Raw genomic sequence first — 24,973 nt, 5'->3', positions numbered from 1 at the left:
AGCAGTTGAGTTTGAGAGCCTTGACTCACATGTTTCAAAATGAAGATAAAAATAACTAGAAGATTTTATTTCAGGTTTCATGCATCTTTGCACAGTGGTTAAGAGTTTGGGCTCTGGAATCAAAATTGCATGGAAACAAGTGCTGGTTTCTTCCAGTTTAGCTGTGTGACCTTAAAAAGTCTACTTAACCTCTCTGAACACTAGTTTTCTCATTTAAGTTGGACAGCAGTTGTATCTGCCTCCTAAGGTTGCTCTGAGGATTCCATCGGCATCTGTGTGGGTGCGTATCCATTAAATGCTAACACACACACATATACACACAAATACCACTTAGAATAGTGCCTTGTTCATGCTAACTCATCAAATATTTAGAATCAATATTTAAAAAGACAGTTTGGCTGAAAAAGAAAATTTAATTGATAAATAAAAGAATAATTCCTCTTCCATTTCTCAGCTGAAAAAGGCAAAAAGTAATATTTTTTGGCTTCATGTGATGTTTCTTAAAATTTGCAGGTATGCTAGCTTGATACTGTTTTTAACTCCATTCTAACTTAACTACAAAAAGAAATCGTCAAAGCTGATGGACATTATCCCGCTCTTGATGTCCTCCCAAGCAGTGAGGCTTGAGGGGCTGGTACGTGTGGCAAGGATGCCAAAGCGTTTTCACAAAGCATTTTGCTCATAAGCGCGAGCCTTGTTCCTTACACGTGAGTCAGATGGCTTTAAGTGACGGCTTCCACGCTCCACCTGAGGAGGTGGAACTAATGCCAGGCTGATGGGTAAAGTAGCAGGATCTGACAGTCCACAGGGGAAGGAAAGCAGGATCACTGTCAGAGATACCATCTCATGGTGGTGTTTGGTGTTTGATAAGCAGATGGAGAATCAGAAATCAGATTTAAATTACTGAATGATGGAATGAGATGGAGATCAGTTGGCCTGCTTTAGTCGTTATGTCCTCTCTTGACTAGAATCAGAGCTTAATACATTGTATTTCTTCAGCTAATATGGCTTTTCCCCACCCCCTCCTCATGTTAAAAGACGATGTTGGCTTCCAAAGCTATTTAGTGCTAAAACTAAGTGCATTTCTGAGTGGATTTTTTCCTCTGGAGCTCTAAAACTCAAGGAAAATTAATAACATTTAACTATAGTATGTGTGTATGTGTGTATATATATATACACTACATATATGTATATGAATTTACATTTCTCTTCTACATAATGTATTTTTTAGGTAATGATAAATTAGTAAAGCAATCATAGTCTGTAAAAGCCATTTTTAATTTCAATGATTTGAAATTGTTTTAATGGCAGTTAAGAGCATTATATAATGATGAATGGTATCGTGATGAAAGGTTTACATCCATGGGTTCTAATTAGCTAACATCTACCATTATGTCCTGTTTATCCTCTTTTCAAATAAGTTCCATACCTTAGGGTACGGGCATTGTGTTTCCATCCTTCCAACACTCTGTGTATGCATAAGGTGCTTAGCGAATCAACAGGCGAATCCTTTATTAAGAGGGACTTTTGTCCTTTAGCCGTGCTGTGGTACTTAACAGTCGTGCCACCAATATATCTTTGAGTTTTCAGAAATGGCACCAAGTTTGCACCAAGGGGGAGCATCATCGAACGCCATGGGGAAAGGGAATCTGATTGCCACACTTTGAACATATAACAGGTGCATGGAAGCTGATAATAAGGATACTCAGCAATTTAAGTTTAATTCAGGAAGAATGTTATTTACATGCTGATGAGTTTAATTAATGCTAATACCTATTATGATATTATTAACAGCCGCTGGGCCAAATCCTCTACCCTATATGCATCCCATTTGACTTACTCGAGGTCCTGGAGGTCTGCGTTGTTATCCTGTCATATTTGCACTGAGGCTCAGACTCGTTCAGTGACTGGCCCAACACCACACAGCCAGCAGTGGTGGGGCTGCGGCTGGAATGGCACCAGTTCCCCTCCAGAGCCCATATCCTTCCCCTCCACACCCCAGTGCTTCACCAGTGACACATTCTTATTTCTGTGTTCTGTTCCCATCTACGCCTCCCTGAGGATGGGTGAGTGGAGTTCTCGTTCCTTCCATCCATAGGAATGCTGACAACTCCACTTGGGTTGAGTGACTTTCTCAGTACCGATGCGTGCTACAGATAAGAGTGGAACCGGGTCTGTTTTCTAACTTAAGCTTCCTGCCTGAGTACCACTCCTAGGAGTTAGTTTGAAAATCACGTGAAGTTTACTGCTCCATAGCTTGTGAAGTTTCTTACCCCAAAAGGCTGCCTAATGGGTTGAAAACACAGGTCAAGAGAAGTTTCCATAAGACTCTGGAAGAATGTTCTGAGGGGGATTAGTCAGACAAGTTAGGTGTGTTTGAGACCATCTCAATCTTTGGAGAGCGATGCTGTGTAGGGCAACCGTAGTGGCTGTCTTACTCATTTGTGCCATATTATTCATGGACTCTCAGAATGATCTTCTATTCTATTATTACTTATTTTTATTGAAGCATAATAGACTTTATAGTATTATATTAGTTTCAGGTGTACAACACAGTGCTTCGATATTTTTATACATTGTGAAATGATCACCATGATAAGTATAGTCACCATCAGTCATCTATTTTTTTTTTTTTTTTTTTTTTTTTTTGCGGTACGCGGCCCTCTCACTGCTGTGGCCTCTCCCGTTGCGGAGCACAGGCTCCGGACGGGCAGGCTCAGCGGCCATGGCTCACGGGCCCAGCCGCTCCGCGGCATGTGGGATCCTCCCGGACCGGGGCTCGAACCCGCGTCCCCTGCATCGGCAGGCGGCCTCTCAACCACTGCGCCATCAGGGAAGCCCAGTCATCTATTTTTTCATTAAATATGACATAAATAATACAGTATTGTTATTTTAAAACATTTAAACAAGTAAAGCGGTCTTAGAGCTTCCAATCCTCTTCTCCCGTTGTGCCGCTAACCCAGTTTTCTTCATTAGTTTGGTGTATGAATGAATCAGTTAGGATTGTTTTCCTCTGCATGTAATCAACTAAACTTAACAAATCCGCTTAGTTTTGCCTCCTAACAAGGGATCTAAGGGTGTGTACTCCAGGGTGGTATAACTGTTCAGACATCGACGACTCCTCTCTTTCTGCCTCACCATCCTTAGTTGTGGCTTTTGTCCTCCTGGTGGCAAGGTGGCTGCTCTAGTTCTGGATAGCCTTTGTGCATTTAGAGCAGGAAAAACAGGAAAGGGCAAACAGAAATAGGTGCATGGCAGCTGATTCTGGTCCTTTTTGTTAGGAAAACAGTAGCTTTTCTGGAGACCATGCCCAGTGAAATCTGTTTACATTCACTGGGCAGAATGTTGTCACATGACCACTTGGGAAAAAAATCATGTTTCTCATAGTAAGGAATATGGGATAAAGGGATGTTGGGTTGGTTTTAGCAGTGTCTCTTATCCATTCATTCTTTTTCAATGAATTTATGTACCTGTATAAGTATGCATAAAATCTCTCTCTCTCTCTCTCACACACATAAACGATGTATATTCTAGATATTGTTCTGCAACTTATTTTCCCTACTTGTCAGTTTGTTATGTGAGTAATTTATTGGGCTTCATTATAGCAATCAAATTTTCTTCGCATTACATCTAGAGTACAAGAGTAAATCAAGCCGTTCCTGTCACATACCAAAACTTTGCTGATTTTAACCATTTTGCGTAGAAATCCATGTAGGAGATATTTTACTGTTTCCTTTTTTTTTTTTTTTCTTCTGTAAATGAAAACATAATTGAATGCTTTGGTGTCAGCAACTTTAGAAACAACTACTTTTGAGTTTTTTGGGAGCACCCAGCATAGTTCTGTTATAATTTAGATTTTCTTTCTTACTTAGCTTTCGTAGAGTTATCTTTTACTTATCATTGTCAGTCTTCTGGCGCCTAAGAACTCCACTATCCCCTGTTACGATTTTTATTCTGTTGGGGGTTTGGGACCAGAGGTGTTAGAATTGTATGTTAACTAAGAGTGAATGCGAGTGTATCCAGATGATTACAGGTAAAATACAGAGATTGTGTGTTAGGAAGTTATGACTGATTCTTGGAGAGCTTAGTGGAATGTTTCTTGTTTTGTTTTTCAAGACTGTTCTAGAAGATTGAGGTTGTTGGAAAATGGACTTCTGTGAAGGCAAAATTGTTGTTCACCTTTTTTTGAAAGTTGGTTGGGAACAGAGGCAAACAGAGCAAACCATACAAAGAAACAGAACAGAGAGACAAACATATTAGAAAATACTTGATTTTTTTTAAAAAACTGCATCAAACGAGAGGCGAAGATTATTTTTCCAGTCAGTAAGGTTTTTATCATGTGTCTGTTCCTCGCTCCATGTGAACTGTATGAGAGTCCCAGAATCTTAAGACTTGGTACCTGCCTGTAAGTAGCTCAGAGAGCTCACAAGAGCAACTAGTGAACATGCAGCGTTTTGACAATTAGTGAAAATGTACGTATGTGATTCTAGTATGTTCTCCATATGGCAGATGACATCACTCCCCTGCACGTAACCGTCTAGCAGCTTCCTATGGTCCTTAGAATAAAGCTGTAGTCCTTCCTGTGACTTCCAGGGCCCTGTTTGGTCTGGGCCCTGGCTCCGTCCCTGGCATCATCTCCTGCCTTTCTCTTTCTTACTCACTTTTTCCGGCCACACTGGCCTCGTTGCCCTTCCTCACATAACATTCTCATCTTGGGCTTGTGTTCCCTCTGCCCTGAAACCCTTTTTGCATGTTCACTGTCCCATTTCATTGAGGACTTCGCTTAAATGTCATCTCTTCTGGTGTCCCCTTTCCTGCTACATCTCTCTCTCCCCTTACTCTGCTTTATAATTCTTTATGGAACTCATCATTATCTGGCATCCTGTTGTATCTTCAATTATTTTTCTACCAGTTATGTTCTTCTCTCTCACTGAGACAGAGAATTTTCACAGTCACATCCCCTGAATAGTGTCTGGCACATAGTAGGTGCTCAGTAAATCTTTGCTGAATTAGTGAATGAGCTCTAAAATATGAAAAGGCACCATGCCCTGTTTATTTCTGTACTCCCTGAGCCCAGGAATATGATTAGCAGTAGTGATAACAGTAACAGCTAATGTTTACCGAAGCTTGCTACACTCCAAGCCCTGTTCCAAGTGCTTTGCAAGTATTAATTTGTTCAAAGAACCTTTGAGGTAGGTCAGACTCTTAGCTCTCTTTGTACAAAGAAGGAAGCTGAGGCACAGAGGTTGACCAGCTAGCCCAAAGTCAAGCAGGTGGTAAGTGGAGGATCCTTGTACTTGGGCATTCTGTGATCCCTTAACCACTTCACTGCAATGTCTTTGCCTACAGTAGGCATTCAATAAATATTTATTGCATTGGAATGAATAATAAAGGGCCATATTATGGAAAATGGATGGTGAGAGACTAAAGAAGCATGTAGAGGGGTGATAATTGTGCTGTATAAGTTAGAAGTAGAGTAGGAATTAGCCAAGGTATGATCTGGGGAAAGGAAGGGTCATGACTCAACACCTCCCTCACCCCAACCCCACCTCAAAGGGGAGAGGGGGCTTTACCTGGATTTTAAGAGAGGGGGAAATGTGGGCCTTCCAGAGGAAATTAATAAAAACGATAAATCATGCATTTAAAACATTACTTAAAATAGACGTAAAGGTAATAGAAGGAAGATGGTGTTATGGAGTCACACTCTCCTGTCTTAAAAACACAACGAGGTCATATCTATTAACACCTGAAGATTTATTTTTAGAACACTGGCAAGGGAGAAAATTTTTTTTCCCCTTAACTCTGTAGTAGATAATGATAATAATTAAGGCTAATAGATATAGAAACATTGTGACACTCCAACTTTATATCTATTTGACATTTTAAATTAAAGTATAATTTACTTATGCAGAAATCACATTGCTTCGTACGTTCTTACCATGTACTTGCAAAAGGCTCAGGGGAATCACACCTGAACCTTCGCATTTCTGTGGAATCTAAAAAGTACAAGAAACCAGTGAATATAACAAAGAAGAAGCAGACTCACAGATACAGAGAATGAACTAGTGGTTACCAGCTGAGGGGGGGCAATATAGGGGTGGGAGAGTGAGAGGTAGAAACCACTGGGTGTCAGGTAGGCTCAAGGATGTGTTGTACAACACCAGGAAGAAAGCCAATATTTTCTAGTAACTGTAAATGGATTGTAAACTTTAAAACTGTATATAAAGTTAAAAATTAGATAAAAAGAAGCAAACAAGTAAACTCATAGAAAAAGGGGGAAAAAAGAATCGTCAGTTTTCCTTTGAAGGGAGAAGAGTTCATTAAGGAGGAATTATTTCAGAACACTGTTGGGAAACATGTAGAGTTTTTAGATTCAAAAGGATTATCTAGTCCGATCATGAATATGAGCTGAGGGAGTTGTTCTTTTGTTTTTTGTTTTGTTTTCTCCACCTCCCCAACCCCGCACCCCCGGCTCTATATGTGTTAGCATACGGTATTTGTTTTTCTCTTTCTGACTTACTTCACTCTGTATGACAGACTCTAGGTCCATCCACAGACCTACTAGAAAATGGACTTCAGGTTATGGGGAGGGGAAAGGGTAAGCTGGGATGAAGTGAGAGAGTGGCATGGACATATATACACTACCAAACGTAAAATAGATAGCTAGTGGGAAGCAGCTGCATAGCACAGGGAGATCAGCTCGGTGCTTTGGGACCACCTAGAGGGGTGGGATAGGGAGGGTGGGAGGGAGACGCAAGAGGGAGGAGAAATGGGTATATATATAGATGATTCACCTTGTTATAAAGCAGAAACTACCACACCATTGTAAAGCAATTATACTCCAAAAAATAAAAAATAAAAATAAAAGAACCAAGGAGCTCAGTCTTGCTAGTTTGCTTTCGTTTTAGTCGATGACAAGGCTAAGTTGAAGGTGGACTAATAGTGTTTGGGGACTTGATTAATGAATTTCAATAACTAAGGATACAGGCTTAGTAAATCTGAAAGGAAATTGATGACCAGTGTATATTGACTTATACGCAGAAGCTGAAGCTTGGTCAGTTCAACTCAAAACTTTTAAAGTTTTGGGAGGCCTGGGAACTTGCACCCCCTGGGTGGTTACTGGTTGAACTGGTTGAGAGAGAGCTATGGAGTCAGGCAAGTGGAGATGAGCGCATCGCCTTGGGCACTGTTCAAGCTGGCTGGAGAATGTGTCTTCACGTTTATAGCCAGAAGAGCTTGCTAATGCTTCTGCCTGGAATTAGGACTTCTCTACCCTGTTGCTGGCAGCATTGGACAGCCATAAGGCCATGGCACAGTGAGTGAGCTGTTCAGTAGCGGATCCCTTTGGAGAAGGAGGCGAGTTAGGCAACATGAACGAAAGTTGGGCTTTTGTGGAAGGACTGGTGTTCCAGTTATTTAATGCAATATGAGATACGACTCCAAAACTTGTGACTTAAAGCAGTGTTTTGTCATATGTCGTGTTGGCAGATCAGGAATTCTGGACACTTGGTTAGGGGTGGTCTCCACATGGACTGGGTTGCTTGGTGATATTCAGATGACATCTGGCTAGTTTGAAGGATTCACGTGCCTTCACTCATGTTAATGCCACATTGGTGGACAGCTGGGAGGCGGTGGTCAGCTGGGTCCCTTTGCATGAGTCTCAGGGTCTCTCCACGTGGTCTTCCCGGTGCGGGGGGCGGGGAGGTTATAGTACTTCTCAATAGTGGCTCAGAGCTCAAGAACAAACTTGCCAAAAGCCAAGGAGTGGGAGCTGCCAGTCTTTTAAGGCCTGGGCCCAGAAACCGGCACAGTGTCATTTCTGCCATATTCTGTTATTCAGAGTGGTCACAGAGCTCCTCATCTTCAAAGGAGGGCACACAGATCCCCACTCCTCCCTCAGAGGGGCGCCAAAGCATTGGCGGCAGGCTTTCATCTGCCACAATGACTTACCTCCACTGTTTTTTGTTTTTTCTTTTGCGGTACACGGGCCTCTCACTGCTGTGGCCTCTCCCGTTGTGGAGTACAGGCTCCGGATGCGCAGGCTCAGCGGCCATGGCTCACGGGCCCAGCCGCTCCGCGGCATGTGGGATCTTCCCGGACCGGGGCACGATCCCGCGTCCCCTGCATCGGCAGGCGGACTCTCAACCACTGCACCACCAGGGAAGCCCTACCTCCAGTTTTTGATGCATCTGTTGGCCAAAAGGAATTTAAGAGATCTGAGAAGAAGGAAATAGGGGATTGAAAGCAAGACTCATACAAGAGTAGCCAGGGAAAGATACTTACTAGAAAAATGATGTATGCGTTATGTTCATCAGCTGTAGTTTTCACTGCTCCATTTCTCTGGAAGGATAACTTGTGCTAAAGGTGGGAAATCTATTGCAGAGAGAACTTTTAGAGGAGTGTTTTTATTTTCCTTCCTACGTATTTTTCTTTGTAAGTTGGCATTCTCCCTGGAAAACCATTCCAGTGAGTCAACTTGATTTTTATATGGTGAACTAATGAGGTGGAAAGGAGACAGTCTGCCACCTTCCATGTACTATGAACTGTGTGTTCCCATCCTGAAACAGTCATGCCTGAGAAAGTGGCAGAGGAGCTAGGGACCTTGGTCTTGGGGAAGAGAGTGGTGTAGTGCAGGCTTCGTTTCCTCCGGAGGTGCCAATAGAAATGATTGTCTGAGCCACGGGCACTGGGTGTGGGAGATGTTCGAAGGGCATGGGGGAAGGGATGTAATTAAATATGCATGTCCTTTTTTACCTTTCATCTAAGTTCATGGTACCATTGTCAGCAAGTCATTGACCACCCATGTCCGTGGAAAGGCTGAACAGTAGGGTGAAAAGGCTGTTAAAAGTCTCTACCTTATTGATTTAGGCTACCTGCTTTGTAGGGGAAAGGCATATAGGTGATAGGAAACGCCAGTTAGATCATGTGCTTAAAAAACCCCAAAATATGAGTGGAGACCATTATTTTTATTTGCTGATACATGGCTGGGCGTAGAGAGAGGATACTGTCCTATTCCTTGTCTCTTGTCCCATGTCTAGAAATGGAGTCATGTAGAGGGTAGAGCCTCAGAAAATGCTGGACAGTTTAATTTTGTGTGAATTCCACTTAAATGCGGAGGAGACACATTTCCACAGATGTCACAAGGTGGTGTAGTGGAGCAGTTAATGGCACACATCCTGAAGCCAGACTTCTTGTGTTCAGGTCTTGGTTCTACCATGTAATAGCTGTACACACTAAGATTAATTACTTAATCTTTCTTTGCCTTAGTTTCCTCACCTATAAAATGAGGCTAACGATAGCATTTACCTTTTGGTAGAGGTGTGAAGGTTAACTACATGGTTGCATGTAAAGTGGACAGAATGCTATAAAAGCGGTAGCTATTAGCAGTAGTGGTGTTTATCTTTTCCAGAGTAATTCCTAGCATTAATTCTTGGCACAAAGTGGGGAATTCAGAATGTTAGATGAGTGAATTCAGCATGTGTTTCGCTTACACTTTGGAGGACAAGGCAAAGCAGGAAGTACAGGCAAAGGTAGTAAATGTTTCCAAAAGATGCTGTACACCTGGGAAATTAATGTGAATTTTATGACCAAGTGATTTTATACCTTACTGTGCTCTAATCTACTAATTTGGAACTTGTGACCTTTGAGAAGCTCAGTTCCTCTCAAACCCCACTAGTCAATCAGTTGAAGGTGACATTGCATGAATTGTGTAGGGTGATAGTCACGCCTTGTGATTTAGCTCAGGGGCTGGTGACCTTGTGCTGTCAGGGAAGAAAGGCAAGAACAGTGCCAGACAGTTGTGGAACCAAAGAGACTCAATGAAAATGAAAAGGTTTCTTTTTTGTTTTGTTTTGTTTTTTGGCACACGCGCGCACCTGTGCGTGTGTGTGTGTGTGTGTGTGTGTGTGTGTTTTTAAGATCACCTTCAATTTTATTTTTTTAAACATCTTTATTGGAGTATAATTGCTTTACAATGGTGTGTCAGTTTCTGCTTTATAACAAAGTGAATCAGCTGTACATATACATATATCCCCATATCCCCTCCCTCTTTTTTTCTTGAATTTTATTTTATTTTATTTTTATACAGCAGGTTCTTATTAGTTATCTATTTTATACATATTAGTGTATACATGTCAATCCCCATCTCCCAGTTCATCCCACCACCACCATCCCCACCACCACTTTCCCCCCTTGGAAGATCACCTTCTATTTAGACTTGTCAAGAAAGGACGAAAGCCTTTGAGTGTTGATAGGTTTTTGCACCGATTACAGTGTTATTGTCTTGACAGCTGAGGTAGGGAATGTGAGCCAGGGCAAGTCCAGCTTTAGAAAGAAACTACTTAGTTCAGTATTTCAGGAAGTAACAGTGACTGAAGCAAGAGTCATTCTAGCTATAGTAGGGGCAACGCGCCCAGCGTGGTATTTGGCAGGCATGGTGGCACCTACGGACAAACTATGAAAGGCTCGTCACCCAGGCAGAGTGGCTGTTGCTAAAACAACTCTGGAACTGTAATTTTTCCCCATGGGGAAGGGCTAGGCCTCTATTTTCCCTTCTCCATCACCATATTGGATACACATAAATGTCACCTGCCAGCTTCTCAGCTTTTGTCTTTGCGTATTTAAGGAAACAGAACTTTAGACTCTGAATTTAATTTTTAAAAGTCATGTGTGTTGTATCTCTCCAGCGTTTCTTGGGGAGACAGCTGACCTAGAGGTACAAATAGTATTTCTTTTTTTTTTGGCAGTTTATTTATTTTAATTTTTATTTTATATTGGAGTTGATTAACAATGATGTGTTAGTCAGTTATACCCATACAAGTATCCATTCTTTTTCAAATTCTTTTCCCATTTAGGTTATTACAGAATATTGAGCCTAGTTCCCTGTGCCATATAGTAGATCCTTGCTGGTTATCTATTTTAAATATAGTAGTGTGTACGTGTCAATTCCGAACTCCCAATCTATCTCGCCCCCACTCTTTCCCCCTGGTAACCGTAAGTTCGTTTTCTAAGTCTGTGAGTGTTTCTGTTTTTAAATAAGTGCATTTGTACCAACAGATGGTACTTCTAAAACCACTAAGTGGCAAGACCGTGATTTCTAGCCAGGGAAGGTTTACTGATGCAGCCCACATTTTCCATGCGGTCCTCTGTCTCACAATCTCCATCTTTTCTTGAGACTTTAGCCTAAGGGAAAAAAAGCTTCTTTGAGGAGGAAAGACAGTGTCATATCAGAGCTTCTACCTGGAAGCCAAGGAAGGTGAAGAGAGTCTAAGAAAGCTTCCTAACTGTGTTTTAAATCTGTGGCCAGTGCTACATTTTCATGGTGGACCCATCAAAAGTCTCTCCCATTTTCCTCCCAGCCCAGCCCAGCGCCTCTGTGACTAGAGCTGGTGGTCTATCTGACCTGTGAAACTTCCAGCTAGCTTAAGGAGTTGCTGTCTTTAGATTTTTCCCCTTAACTGTAACTTCCAAGACTCAGCAGCTCCTTTGCAACAAAATTCTGTGGTGAGGATCCACTGATCTCAAAGTTAACACTTCTCATGGGGTAACAAGAGGTTGGAAAGCAGAGCAACAGGACATTTGTCAGGGAAAGGAGGGATTAGAATGTTTTTTTTTTTTACATCTTTATTGGAGTATAATTGCTCCTCAATGGTGTGTCAGTTTCTGCCCTACAACAAAGCGAATCAATTATACATATACATATGTTCCCATATCTCTTGCCTCTTGCATCTCCCTCCCTCCCACCCTCCCTATCCCACCCCTCCAGGCGGTCACAAAGCACCGAGCTGATCTCCCTGTGCTATGCGGCTGCTTCCCACTAGCTATCTACCTTACGTTTGGTAGTGTATATATGTCCATGCCTCTCTCTCGTTTTGTCACAGCTTACCCTTCCCGCTCCCCATATCCTCAAGTCCATTCTCTAGTAGGTCTGTGTCTTTATTCCTGTCTTACCCCTAGGTTCTTCATGACATTTTTTCCCCTTAAATTCCATATATATGTGTTAGCATACGGTATTTGTCTTTCTCTTTCTGACTTACTTCACTCTGTATGACAGACTCTGGGTCCATCCACCTCATTACAAATAGCTCAATTTCGTTTCTTTTTATGGCTGAGTAATATTCCCTTGTATCTATGTGCCACATCTTCTTTATCCATTCATCCGGTGATGGACACTTAGGTTGCTTCCATCTCAGGGCTATTGTAAATAGAGCTGCAATGAACATTTTGGTACATGACTAGAATGTTTTTTTAAGAGGCAGGGGAACATTTCTCACATGAAAAGGTTGTGAATTGCATCTGGCTGTTAATGAAGCTTGGTTGGTGCCGACTTTTCCAGGCCCTGTTTGAAGTATTTCACTTCCACCTCTACTGTTCATGTTTGTGGCCTGAAGCCCATTTCATGATGAATGACTTCTGTTTGTTTTGGACATTGTTTCCACTGTTCCCAAGTGGTGTTAACATTATTCCCCATGATGATAATTTAACGTGAGCAGGTCTTGCCGTATCTGGAAGAGGAGCACACATTTCCCCACATCATTCAAATCTCTGCTTAAATGTCACCTTCCTTGGCTACCCTCTTCTGCTGTCACTCTTTAATTCCTTTAACATTTTTCTTCATAGAACTTAATTGCTACCGTCATTTTACTGTATTTGTTGGTTTATTATATATGTCCTTACGCTAGATTGTAATCTCCATGAGGGCAGGGACTTTTATTCACTCCTGTATTCCTATCACCTGGACTAGGGATCGATAAACGACAGCCCACAGACCACATCTGGCCCTTTGTGTTTGTGTACTGCCCAAGAACCAAGAATGATTTTTGCTTTTTTATAGGGTTATAAAAGGGGTAAAAAAAACAAACAAACAGAAAAACAGCCAGGAGGAATAGTATGCAGCAGAGACTCTGTGGCTCACAAAGCCTAAAATATTGACCATCTACCCTTTAGAGAAAACATGTGCTGACCCCTGACCTAGAACAGAGCCTGGCTGTTATGCCAACCCTCAACAAATATTTGTGCAATGAAGGAGTGTCACTTGGGTCCCTCAATTTTGGACTCTCCATCTACCTAGAATGTCGTCTCACAAACATCTGGTGTGGAATAAAGTGTCTTGAACAAGGCTGTGAAGGCATAAAACTGGATTCCTGTCACTGAAAACAGTAGCTGTGGTAAAATATTTATTGTGGCTCAGAGTACGGCGCTTGACCCCTTGGTAGGCACGGAGACCCCATGAGTCATTCCTTTACAATAAACCGTAGCTGACGGATCTCCTGGTGGTATTTCAAGTATCCAAAAGAAAAACATTAACAGTGGTGGACACAGATGATGCTTCTTGATTTTGGCCCCAACTCTACAGGATGTAAAAGTCTACTCTTTTCAAGCAGTGTTTCCAGAGTGATGTCCCAGGGTCACTTGTGTCTGAATCTCCTCAGGGGGTACTTGTTTAAAAATATTTTGAGTCTTTGGCTCCACCTCAGACACACTGAATCAGAATCACTGGAGGGATGTCCCAGGACTTTATATTTCTAACAAGCTCCATATGTGATTCTGATGTTTACTAAGGTGGAAAAGCATTGTTCCGAATTCAAATATTGGGAGGAAGGGGAAGGGTGAAATTCACCATATCCTTGTAGGGCAAGGATGCTGTCATCATGGCAGACTCCATGTCAGTGTTTCCCAGGCTTCCGTGTCATACAAATCACAGGTGGGGATCTTGTTATAATGTAATAGATTCTGATGCAGGTCTGGAGTGGGGCTTCAGATTCTGCATTTCAAATAAGCTGCCAGATGACGGTACCTGCATCTGTTTTTGAACCTCATTTAGCATAACGGGATTCGAGCAGGAGCTGTCAAATTTTTTCCCTAAAGGGTGAGCGAGTAAAAGTATTAGGCTTTGCAGGTCACAAAGCTTCTGTCTCAACTACTCAACTCTGCCATTGTAGCGCCAAGGCAGCCATAGATTATACATAAATTATAAATGGGCTATGTCCCAATAAAACTTTATTTACAAAAACAGGTGGCCAGTCAGATTTGGCCCTGAGGGCCATGATTTGCCAACTCTGGGTTAGAAAATCATACCAATTATTATTATTGTTCTTCAGAATTACTGAGCACCTTTCATGTGACAGGTCATTTGGAAGGTGGGTTCATTCATTTGTATCCTGGTAGCATATGCAAAACTACTGTTTTTTTTCAATTTTTAAAATTTTATTTATGTGGGCCCATTTTTGGGTCCTCTATTTTGTTTCATTGATCTATGGGTTTATTACTAAAGTAGTCTATTTTTGTGATATAATTTAGGGATGAGTGCATGCACTTTAAATGAATTCACAATGCCTTATTATTATTATTACTTTTTGTGGTATGCAGGCCTCTCACTGTTGTGGCCTCTCCCACCGCGGAGTACAGGCTCCGGATGCACAGGCCCAGCGGCCATGGCTCACGGGCCCAGCCGCTCCACTTCACGTGGGATCTTCCGGGACCGGGGCACGAACCCATGTCCCCTGCATCGGCAGGCGGACTCTCAACTACTGCGCCACCAGGGAAGTCTAAGAGTGTTCTCTTTGTACTGTACTTGAGCAGCTAACTTGACTAGACTACCTTCGGTAGAAAAATTGAGACATTACAATCTGGGGTTTTATTTATTCATGATACTTATTATTATCAGACCTTGCAGAAGCCAGCTAGCAAGGAAGAAATATTAACGTTTGTTTCTATCATGTACGTTGACCTCATTCATTCATTCTTTGATTCATTCGTTCCACAAATATTTGCATGCTGTGTATCAGGTAGTGTTCTCATTCCGGGGAAACAAAGTCTTTGCCTTCAAGGAGTTTTTGATGCTAGTGAGTGGAGATAGGTAATCAACAAACAGAAAAAAGTGAACATCAGATGGTTACGAGTTCTAAGGAGAAAAATTACACCGGTTCAAGGGATTGGGGGGAGCAGGTTGGATGTGGGAGGTGGTAGCCATTTCACATAGGGCCATCAGGGAAGGTTTTGCTGGGGTACCATTTAGATGAAGTCCTGAGGATGAGTGGGAGTGAGTGTTCCAGGTGGGGTGCACGACACATTGAAGGCTGTGAGGGAGGAGGGAAGGGAGCAAGAGAGTTCAATGGAGTGAATACTGCCCTTCCTGCCCCTGCATGGGAACATAGATAGTATTGGGCCTCATAGGCCATTGTGAAGATGTTGGCTTCTACCCTGAATGAGATGTAAGACTTTGGAGGGTTTTGAGCAGGGGGGACCGTATCTGACTTACACTTTAAAAGCATCACTCTGGTGGTGTGTTGATAAGTATAAGGGTGGGAGCTGGAGCAGGGAGACCAGTTAGGAGGCTGTTGAAATAATTCCTAGCAAGAAACATGGGTGGCTTGGATGAGGGTAGTACCACTAGAGATGGCAAGGACTGAGTAGACTCTGAAAATGTTGTGAAATGGAGCCAACACGATTGCTGACAGATGGAATACAGATGGTGAGAGAAAGAGAGGGATCAAGGATGAGGCAAATATTTTGGGCTTGAGCAACCAGAAGGGAGGTGATGCTATTTCTGAGATGAGGGAGTGTATGGGAGGAACAGGGGTGGGGGGTGGCCATGGACATCAGGAGTCTGATCTGGGGCATGTTGAACTGAAATGCTGATGAGCTACTCAAATGAAGAGGTCAGGAAGGCACGTGGTTGTGTGGTGGTGGAGGTCATATGGAGGATTCGGAAGATGATGGTAGTGAGAGCTGTTAAGATTGAGTGCCTGTTACTTGAGTGTATGAACACAGTAACGAACATTCTGTTTCATGTGTCTGCATTCAGAACCAAGTGATACGTTGAAACAAAAGCTGTACAGTTAGAGAATTGAAATGTCAACTTTATTGCTGATAACCACAGGATTAGAGAACGTGTCTATGGCAAAGTGGACTTGCCCATACTTTACTCTTGAGTCAGGTAGGCTTTTCTACCAGGCATGGTCGAGGTGGACAGTTTAAGGGGTGGGTCTCTTACTGCATGGAGGTACTGAGCAGATCAGAATGTTAGTGTCTGCTCAGGTAAGCAGATCTTGAATGAACTCTTATCACACACAGACCTTGAAAGTCACTTCATTCTCCTTAAACTTGCCAAGCAGTCAATGCATAAGTCATTCTTCTCCCTCTAGAGAGAGGCTCCTTAGGTTTGGGGAGAGAAGCCAGGGTGAGCACTAACTCTAGCTAATGGAGCCTCAGGCGTTGGGAATACTTATCTCCCCGGTACTCATCTGATTGAATGTTAGATTCTTTACACTAATTGTTTCAAGTAATCTCCACATTTTTATCACCAATTTACAGATGACGCAACTCACACTTAAAGATGCTACTTTACCTAAGATCGTATAGTTTGCAATGGGAACATCTCTGTGTGATTTCACACTTGTCTTTAGTTCCTCTGCTATGTGTTTTTTTTTTTTTGATTTCTACTAGAAATTAAATGTCTCAGCATTAATTATATTACAACATCTGCTGTTCTTAGACCTAGAAACACATATGAGATATTAAAACTATCAAGTGTATTCCTGAATAAGTTGAAACACTTCAAAACTAGTAGGCGAAAATATGAAAGAGAATTTTTATGTTTGGTTCAAACTGAAATGGCTTTTCTCCCCCCACTGATTAACTTTTTTTTTTTAACATCTTTATTGGGGTATAATTTCTTTACAATGGTGTGTTACTTTCTGCTTTATAACAAAGTGAATCAGTTATACATATACATATGTTCCCATATCTCTTCCCTCTTGCGTCTCCCTCCCTCCCTCCCACCCTCCCTCCCTATCCCACCCCTCCAGGTGGTCACAAAGCACCGAGCTGATCTCCCTGTGCTATGCGGCTGCTTCCCACTAGCTATCTACCTTACGTTTGATAGTGTATATATGTCCATGCCTAGCGAAGGGGTGATCATTTTATTATTATTATTTTTTCTTATATAGGAAAATGTATATTTGTACCCTGTAAGGCAGTACAGCATTTATAACAAAACTATTAATTACATTCCAAATACAATCAGTGGAACAAAAGTATCACATACAGATGTTTTAAAAAACACGCAGCACGTTAGCAGAGGGGCTGTGTGGTAATATACAACTTTTTGTTACCACAGTAATAGTTCAATGATTAGAATGAAGAAGTAGTGATTTAAGCATTTTCTATCTCAATATGATAGTTACATATAAGCATTTTACTGTTTGGTTTTATTTTAGTAATTTGGTTGGGGAGTTTGGGTGACATGTCAATCATTATAATGCTTTCCTATTTAAATTATGAATTATGGGAAACTGGCTCTAGGCTAAGGTTTCATCAGGAACTGATTCATAACTTTGAGGAAGATTCCTGGAATATGTGTATGTGTGTATACATTTTTTTTTAAGCAGTCACTTATTGGTTTTCTGTGATGCATCCAGTCTCCCCTTTTTCCTTCCCATTGAGTATCACCCCTTAGCCCATGCAACCCATGTGGTTTTGAGGAAACACGATCACACCCATGGAGGCAGGCCACGGTTGGCGGGAATGGCATATCCCACTGTTCCTAGCAAGCAATTCATCAGCACAGCATTCTTGGTTCAACAGTAAATGAGCATGGTATTTGGATATAAACTACTATTAGAAATAGAGCATTATCCCCTAGATGTAAACCTTTTGTTTACACCAACCCAAGCTGTAATTCTCTAAGCTGTAATACAGATAAAATTGTTCTTTCCGTACTAAAACAGAAGCAAGAACGTGCACAGTTCTAGGATAGTATGCTCTGGTTCTATATCCATTCATCTATTAATGTTCCTTTTTTATTTCTGCCTTGGAAAAATTAATCATGTTCAAAAAGTCAAAAATTGTTATTTCTAAAATATAATTCAATGACTTCACTATCCTTTATGAGCAAACATACCACTAATTCTCTAAAACTTAAAATTGAACCTGTCTATAACTACATATCTTGCCTGGATAGTCACAGATATTTCATTCTGTAATAGAAGGAAGTGATTTTTCCAATGAGGAGTCAAGAGATCTATATTCTAGTTCAAACTCTTTAAAATTAACACATATAACATACTGCAATGTAACACAAGATTTGTGGGAAGGATGAGCGAGACAGTGGTTCAGTTTCCTTTTTGTAAATCAAATGAGCTGGTCTGTTTAATTGACAGTCCCTATTGTACTTGATATTTGAAAATTCTAATTTAGGGCTCAGACTGTGGCCTTGTCATCCTAAAGAGCAACCAAATTAAAAGACACAACAATTCTTCTATTTTAGCTTATTATATATTAAAAAACCAAATATGCTATAATTCATGTTACAAATGAACAAAAATCTACAAAGTTCATGGCAATGTATCATATAGAATTACCTCGCAATATTTTTATGTTTAAAGTGGACCTTTTTAAATACAGTACTTATATATTTCTCTTTCATATATTCATACTTGCCTTGGCAATTTGACATCTATATAAATCTGATGATCATCCTTTAATAAATACAAAAGAATAAAAACACCTATGAAATTTGGACAAACACATTACCACTATACTTTGTTATTTTTAACCCATCCAGATTCTTAGTTTAACTCATTCAATTACTGCAAAGATCTTTATAGAGCTGAATCTGATACTGTATAATAGTACATCACTGCCCTCTGATGGTACCACTAATATATAATTTTAAACTCAGCAAGCAAAAAAAACCCAAAAAGTATTATAATGTAAAACACAGTATGTTAATTGTATAAGCTACAGAAGTAGAAAATAAATTAGGGGAAATTCAATGTTTTCTACAAATATTAATTTCTTAGTAAGTTATAAAAATTTACAGTGTTCCTTCATGTAAGCCCTTCAAATGATATTTCAAGATTTTCCCTGATGATCAGTTTAAAGGCACTAAGTCCATAAGTTTAAGCAAAAGTCTTCACATATAATGAAATAAAGAGATATAAGGTTAATCGGCACACTATAAATAGCTAGGTCATTTTGTAAAGGAGGGAAAATACAAGTGCAAACTTTAATATCTGAGATGTATGCAGAATTTTTCCATGCAATATATAAATATATATTCACCATTTAGGCCCATGTTTTAACTACTAAAAAACGGCAAATCACCCAGTGTCTGCAGAAGAGCAAATGTAGGGAAAATAAGTATTTAATGAAAGGTCTGGCCATTTTCTAAGTCTAACAATCAAAAGCATTTTCAATATTCAATTTTGAAAAAGCACTGCATTTAAGAGCACTAAAATTACGAAGTCTGAATCTTCATTTATTCAAAGAGAAGAAATTAAATTGAGGACGTCCGCTTGATTGCAGATACTAGTTATTGGCAGTAGACTCTTCCACTCGTGTTATGCTTTATGAAACTGTCCACCTAAGGCCACCTTCTGGTGGGGGTCCAGATGCAGCCATTTCTTTTTCTATTTTTTCCTTTTTCTTTCTCTTTTCTTCCACAGACTGAACATTCAGAATGCCCCGAGATGCAGCCTCCTTCTGTCTTCTTTCTGCAGCCTCTGCAAGCTTTGCTCTTTTCTCTTCCAGGTCCGGCGAAGGAGGCGCGGCCTCCGCGGGACAGGGAAAACACAGCCCCATGGGGATCGCGGCTGGGGGGGTTCCCCTCCTGGGTCCGCCCCAGACCAGGCCGTGCAAACTGCGCGATCAGACCCGAGTCCCAGTTCTACTATTATTTTTCAAACTATAGACATGAAAGCGTTGGTTTTTGTTATTGCTGATGGAGTGTTTAGGGTAGACATCAGTTAAGGGAAACTTTTATTCAAAGTCACAAAAGAATTTAGAAAAGCTGTTTTTCCAACCACATTAAATATTTAGATGCAATTTAAATAAAAAAGACTGTGGACTATTCATTCTCATTGGACTTATTTTTAGCAAAACTTTTTACTCTCACTTTTTTTCTCATTAGTTATTCATTTTATACATATTAGTGTATATATGTCAATCCCAATCTCCCAGTTCATCCGACCACCACCACTGCCCCTGCCACTTTCCCGCCGTGGTGTCCATACGTTTGTTCTCTACATCTGTGTCTCTCTTTCTGCCCTGCAAACTGGTTCATCTGTACCATTTTTCTAGATTCCACATATATGCATTAATATACGATATTTCTTTTTCTCTTTCTGACTTAACTTCACTCTGTAGGACAGTCTCTAAATCCATCCACGTCTCTACACATGATCCAGTTTCGTTCTTTTATGGCTAATATTCCATTGTATATATGTACCACATCTTCTTTATCCATTCGTCTGTCAGGCAGCATTGAGGTTGCTTCCATGACCCGGCTATTGTAAATAGTGCTGCAGTGAACATTGGGGTGCATGTGTCTTTTTGAATTATGGTTTTCTCTGGGTACATGCCCAGTAGTGGGATTGCTGGGTCATATGATAATTCTATTTTTAGTTTTTTAAGGAACCTCCATAGTGTTTTCCATAGTGCCTGTATCAGTTTACATCCCCACCAACAGTGCAAGAGGGTTCCCTTTTCTCCACACCCTCTCCAGCATTTGTTGTTTGTAGATTTTCTGATGATGCCCATTCTAACTGGTGTGAGGTGATACCTCATTGTAGTTTTGATTTGCATTTCTCTAATGATTAGTTATGTTGAGCATCCTTTCATGTGTTTGCTGGCAATCTGTATATCTTCTTTGGAGAAATGTCTGTTTAGGTCTTCTGCCCATTTTTGGATTGGGTTGTTTGTTTTCTTGATGTTGAGCTGTGGGAGCTGCTTGTATGTTTTGGAGATTAATCCTTTGTCAGTTGCTTCATTTGCAAATATTTACTCCCATTCCGAGGGTTGTCTTTTCGTCTTGTTTATGGTTTCCTTTGCTGTGCAAAAGCTTTTAAGTTTCATTAAGTTTCATTCCCATTTGTTTATTTTTGTTTTTATTTCCATTTCTCTAGGAGGTGGATCAGAAAGGATCTTGCTGTGATTTATGTCTTAGAGTGTTCTGCCTATGTTTTCCTCTAAGAGTTTTATAGCGTCTGGCCTTACATTTAGGTCTTTAATCCATTTTGAGTTTATTTTTCTGTGTGGCATTAGGGAGTGTTCTAATTTCATTCTTTAACGTGTAGCTGTCCAGTTTTCCCAGCACCACTTATTGAAGAGACTGTCTTTTCTCCATTGTGTATCCTTGCCTCCTTTGTCATAGATTAGTTGACCATAGGTGGGTGGGTTTATCTCTGGGCTTTCTATCTTGTTCCATTGATCTATGTTTCTGTTTTTGTGCCAGTACCATATTTTCTTGATTACTGTAGCTTTGTAATATAGTCTGAAGTCAGGGAGTCTGCTTCCTCCAGCTCTGTTTTTTTTTTCCCCTCACGACTGTTTTGGATATTAGGGGTCTTTGTGTCTCCATACAGATTTTAAGATTTTTGTTCTAGTTGTGTAAAAAATGCCATTGGTAATTTGATAGGTATTGCATTGAATCTGTAGATTGCTTTGTGTAGTATAGTCATTTTCACAATATTGATTCTTCCTATCCAAGAACATAGTATATCTCTCCATCTGTTTGTGTCATCTTTGACTTCTTTCATCAGTGTCATAGTTTTCTGAGTGCAGGTATTTGACCTTCTTAGGTAGGTTTATTCCTAGGTATTTTATTATTTTTGTTGCAATGGTGAAGGGATCGTTTCCTTAATTTCTCTTTCTGATCTTTTGTTGTTAGTGTATAAGAATGCAAGAGATTTCTGTGCATTAATTTTGTATCCTGCAACTTTACCAAATTCATTGATTAGCTCTAGTAATTTTCTGGTGGCATCTTTAGGATTCTCTCTATATAGTATCATGGCATCTGCGGGCAGAGACAATTTTACTTCTTGGTTTCCAATTTGTATTCCTTTATTTCTTTTTCTTCTCTGATTGCTGTGGTTAGGACTTGCAAAACTATGTTGGTGAGAGTGGACATCCTTGTCTTGTTCCTGATCTTAGAGGAAATGCTTTCAGATTTTCACCATTGAGAATGATGTTTGCTGTGGGTTTGTCATATATGGCCTTTATTATGTTGAGGTAGGTTGCCTCTATGCCCACTTTCTGGAGAGTTTTTATCAAAAATTGGTGTTGAATTTTGTCAAAAGCTTTTTCTGCATCTATTGAGATGATCATATGGTTTTTATTCTTCAATTTGTTAGTATGGTGGATCACATTGATTCATCTGTGTATATTGAAGAATCCTTGCATCCCTGGGATAAATCCCACTTGATCATGGTGTATGATCCCTTTAATGTGTTGTTGGATTCTGTTTGCTAGTATTTTTTTGAGGATTTCTGCATCTGTATTCATCAGTGATATTGGTCTGTAATTTTGTTTTTTTGTAGTATCTTTGTCTGGTTTTGGTATCAGGGTGATGGTGGCCTCTTAGAATGAGTTTGGGTGTGTTTCTTCCTCTGAAGGTTTTTGTAAGAGTTTGAGAAGGATGGGTGTTAGCTCTTCTCTAAATGTTTGACAGAATTCACCTGTGAAGCCATCTGTCCTGGACTTTGGTTTGTTGGAAGATGTTTAATCACAGTTTCAATTTCAGTGCTTGTGATTGGTCTGTTCATATTTTCTATTTCTTCCTGGTTCAGTCTTGGAAGGTTATACCTTTCTAAGAATTTGTCCATTTCTTCCAGGTTGTCTGTTTTATTGGCATAGAGTTGCTTGTAGTAGTCTCTTATGATGCTTTGTATTTCTGTGGTGTCCATTGTAACTTCTCCTTTTTCATTTCTAATTTTATTGATTTGAGTCCTCTCCCTCTTTTTCTTGAAGATTCTAACTAAAGATTTATCAATTTTGTTTACCTTCTCAAAGAACCAGCTTTCAATTTTATTGATCTTTGCTATTGTTTTGTTTGTTTCTATTTCATTTATTTATGTTCCTTTATGGTGTCTTTCCTTCAGCTAACTTTGGGTTTTGTTTGTTCTTCTTTCTCTGGTTCCTTTAGGTATAAGGTTAGATTGTTTATTTGAGATTTTTATTGTTTCTTGAGGTAGAATTGTATTGCTATAAACTTCCCTCTTAGAACTGCTTTTGCTGTATCCCATAGGTTTTGGATCGTCGTGTTTTCATTTTCATTTGTCTGTAGGTATTTTTTGATTTTCTCTTTGATTTCTTCAGTAATCTCGGTTATTTAGTAACATATTGTTTAGCCTCCATGTGTTTGTGTTTTTTACATTTTTTTCCTTTTAATTGACTTCTAATCTCATAGTGTTGTGGTAAGAAGAGATGCTTGATATGATTTCAGTTTTCTTAAATTTACTGATGCTTGATTTGTGCCCCAAGATGTGATCTATTCTGGAGAATGACCGTGTGCACTTGAGAAGAAAGTGTAATCTGCTGTTTTGGGGTGGAATGTCCTATAAATATCAATTAAATCTATCTGGTCTATTGTGTCATTTAAAGCTTGTGTTTCCTTATTAATTTTCTGTCTGGATGATCTGTCCATTGGTGTAAGTGAGGTGTTAAAGTTCCCCACTATTATTGTGTTCCTTTCAATTTTCTCTTTTATAGCTGTTATCAGTTAGTTGTCTTATGTATTGAGGTGCTCCCATGTTGGGTGCATATATATTTATAATTGTTATATCTTCTTCTTGGATTGATCCCTTGATCATTATGTAGTGTCCTTCCTTGTCTCTTTTAACATTCTGTATTTTAAAGTCTATTTTAACTGATGTGAGTATTGCTACTCCAGCTTTCTTTTGATTTCCAATTTTCATGGAATATCTTTTTCTATTCCCTCACTTTTAGTCTGTATGTGTCTGAAGTGGGTCTCTTGTAGACAGCATATAGATGGGTCTTCTTTTTGTATCCATTCATCAATCCTGTGTCTTTTGGTTGGAGCATGTAATCCATTCACATTTAAGGTAATTATCGATATGTACCTATTACCATTTTCTTAATTGTTATGGTTTTGTTTTTGTAGGTCCTTTTCTTCTCTTGTGTTTCCCACTTAGAGAAGTTCCTTTAGCATTTGTTGTAGAGCTGGTTTGGTGGTGCTGAATTCTCTTAGCTTTTGCTTGTCTGTAAAGGTTTTGATTTCTCTGTTGAATCTGAATGAGATCCTTGCTGGGTAGAGTAATCTTGGTTGTAGCTTCTACCATTTCATCAATTTAAATATGTCCTGCCACACCCTTCTGGCTTGCACAGTTTCTGCTGAGAATTCCCTTGTATGTTATTTGTCTTTTTTCCCTTGTTGCTTTCAATAATTTTTCTTTGTCTTTAATTTTTGTCAGTTTGATTACTCTGTGTCTCAGTGTGTTTCTCCTTGGGTTTATCCTGTATGGGACTCTCTGCATTTCCTGGACTTGGGTGGCTATTTCCTTTCCCATGTTAGGGAAGTTTTCGACTATAATCTCTTCAAATATTTTCTCGGGTCCATTCCTCTCTCTCTTCTCCTTCTGGGACCCGTATAATGCAAACGTTGTTGTGTTTAATGTTATCCCGGAGGTCTCTTAGGCTGTCTTCATTTGTTTTCATTCTTTTTCCTTTATTCTATTCCACAATGGTGAATTCCACCATTCTGTCTTCCAGGTCACTTATCCTTTCTTCTGACTCAGTTATTCTGCTATTGATTCCTTCTAGTGTAGTTTTCATTTCAGTTATTGTATTGTTCATCTCTGTTTGTTCTTTACTTCTGCTAGGTGTTTGTTCTTTAATTCTTCTAGGTCTTTGTTAAACATTTCTTGCATCTTCTCGATCTTTGCCAACCTTTCTTTTTCCAAGGTCCTGGATCATCTTCACTATCATTATTCTGAATTCTTTTTCTGGAAGGTTGCCCATTTCCACTTCATTTAGTTGTTTTCCTGGGGTTTTATCTTGTTCCTTCATCTGGTACATAGCCCTCTGCCTTTTCATTTTGTCTGTCTTTCTGTGAATGTGGTTTGTGTTCCACAGGCTGCAGGATTGTAGTTCTTCTGGCTTCTGCTGTCTGCCCTGTGGTGGATGTGGCCCTTTAAGAGGCTTGTGCAAGCTTCCGATGGGAGGGACTGGTGGT

At 40.1% G+C, this 24,973-nt stretch overlaps 2 protein-coding genes across 2 annotated transcripts in view; one reads left to right on the top strand and one right to left on the bottom strand.

The window, feature by feature from the left end:
- The window catches only part of TAFA4 (TAFA chemokine like family member 4), a 127,284-nt gene that overhangs the window by 28,839 nt on the left and 73,472 nt on the right, over positions 1–24,973 (top strand). The gene's annotated exons all lie outside the window — the stretch shown is intronic.
- On the bottom strand, positions 19,351–19,592 carry LOC114907808 (small VCP/p97-interacting protein). The gene has a single exon (XM_029243781.1). The coding sequence runs from the start codon at positions 19,582–19,584 to the stop codon at positions 19,351–19,353; it is 234 nt and encodes a 77-aa protein (XP_029099614.1). The 5' UTR covers positions 19,585–19,592.

The sequence above is a fragment of the Monodon monoceros genome, unplaced genomic scaffold, assembly GCF_005190385.1.
Source record: "Monodon monoceros isolate NGI ecotype Baffin Bay Population unplaced genomic scaffold, NGI_Narwhal_1 Super_Scaffold_3, whole genome shotgun sequence".
NCBI lineage: Eukaryota > Metazoa > Chordata > Mammalia > Artiodactyla > Monodontidae > Monodon > Monodon monoceros.
This window is presented reverse-complemented; position numbering and strand designations above follow the sequence as displayed.

What these genes read in the sequence shown, in the direction of transcription:
- LOC114907808 (XM_029243781.1), bottom strand. Translation starts at nt 19,584, where the DNA reads ATGGGGCTGTGTTTTCCCTGTCCCGCGGAGGCCGCGCCTCCTTCGCCG.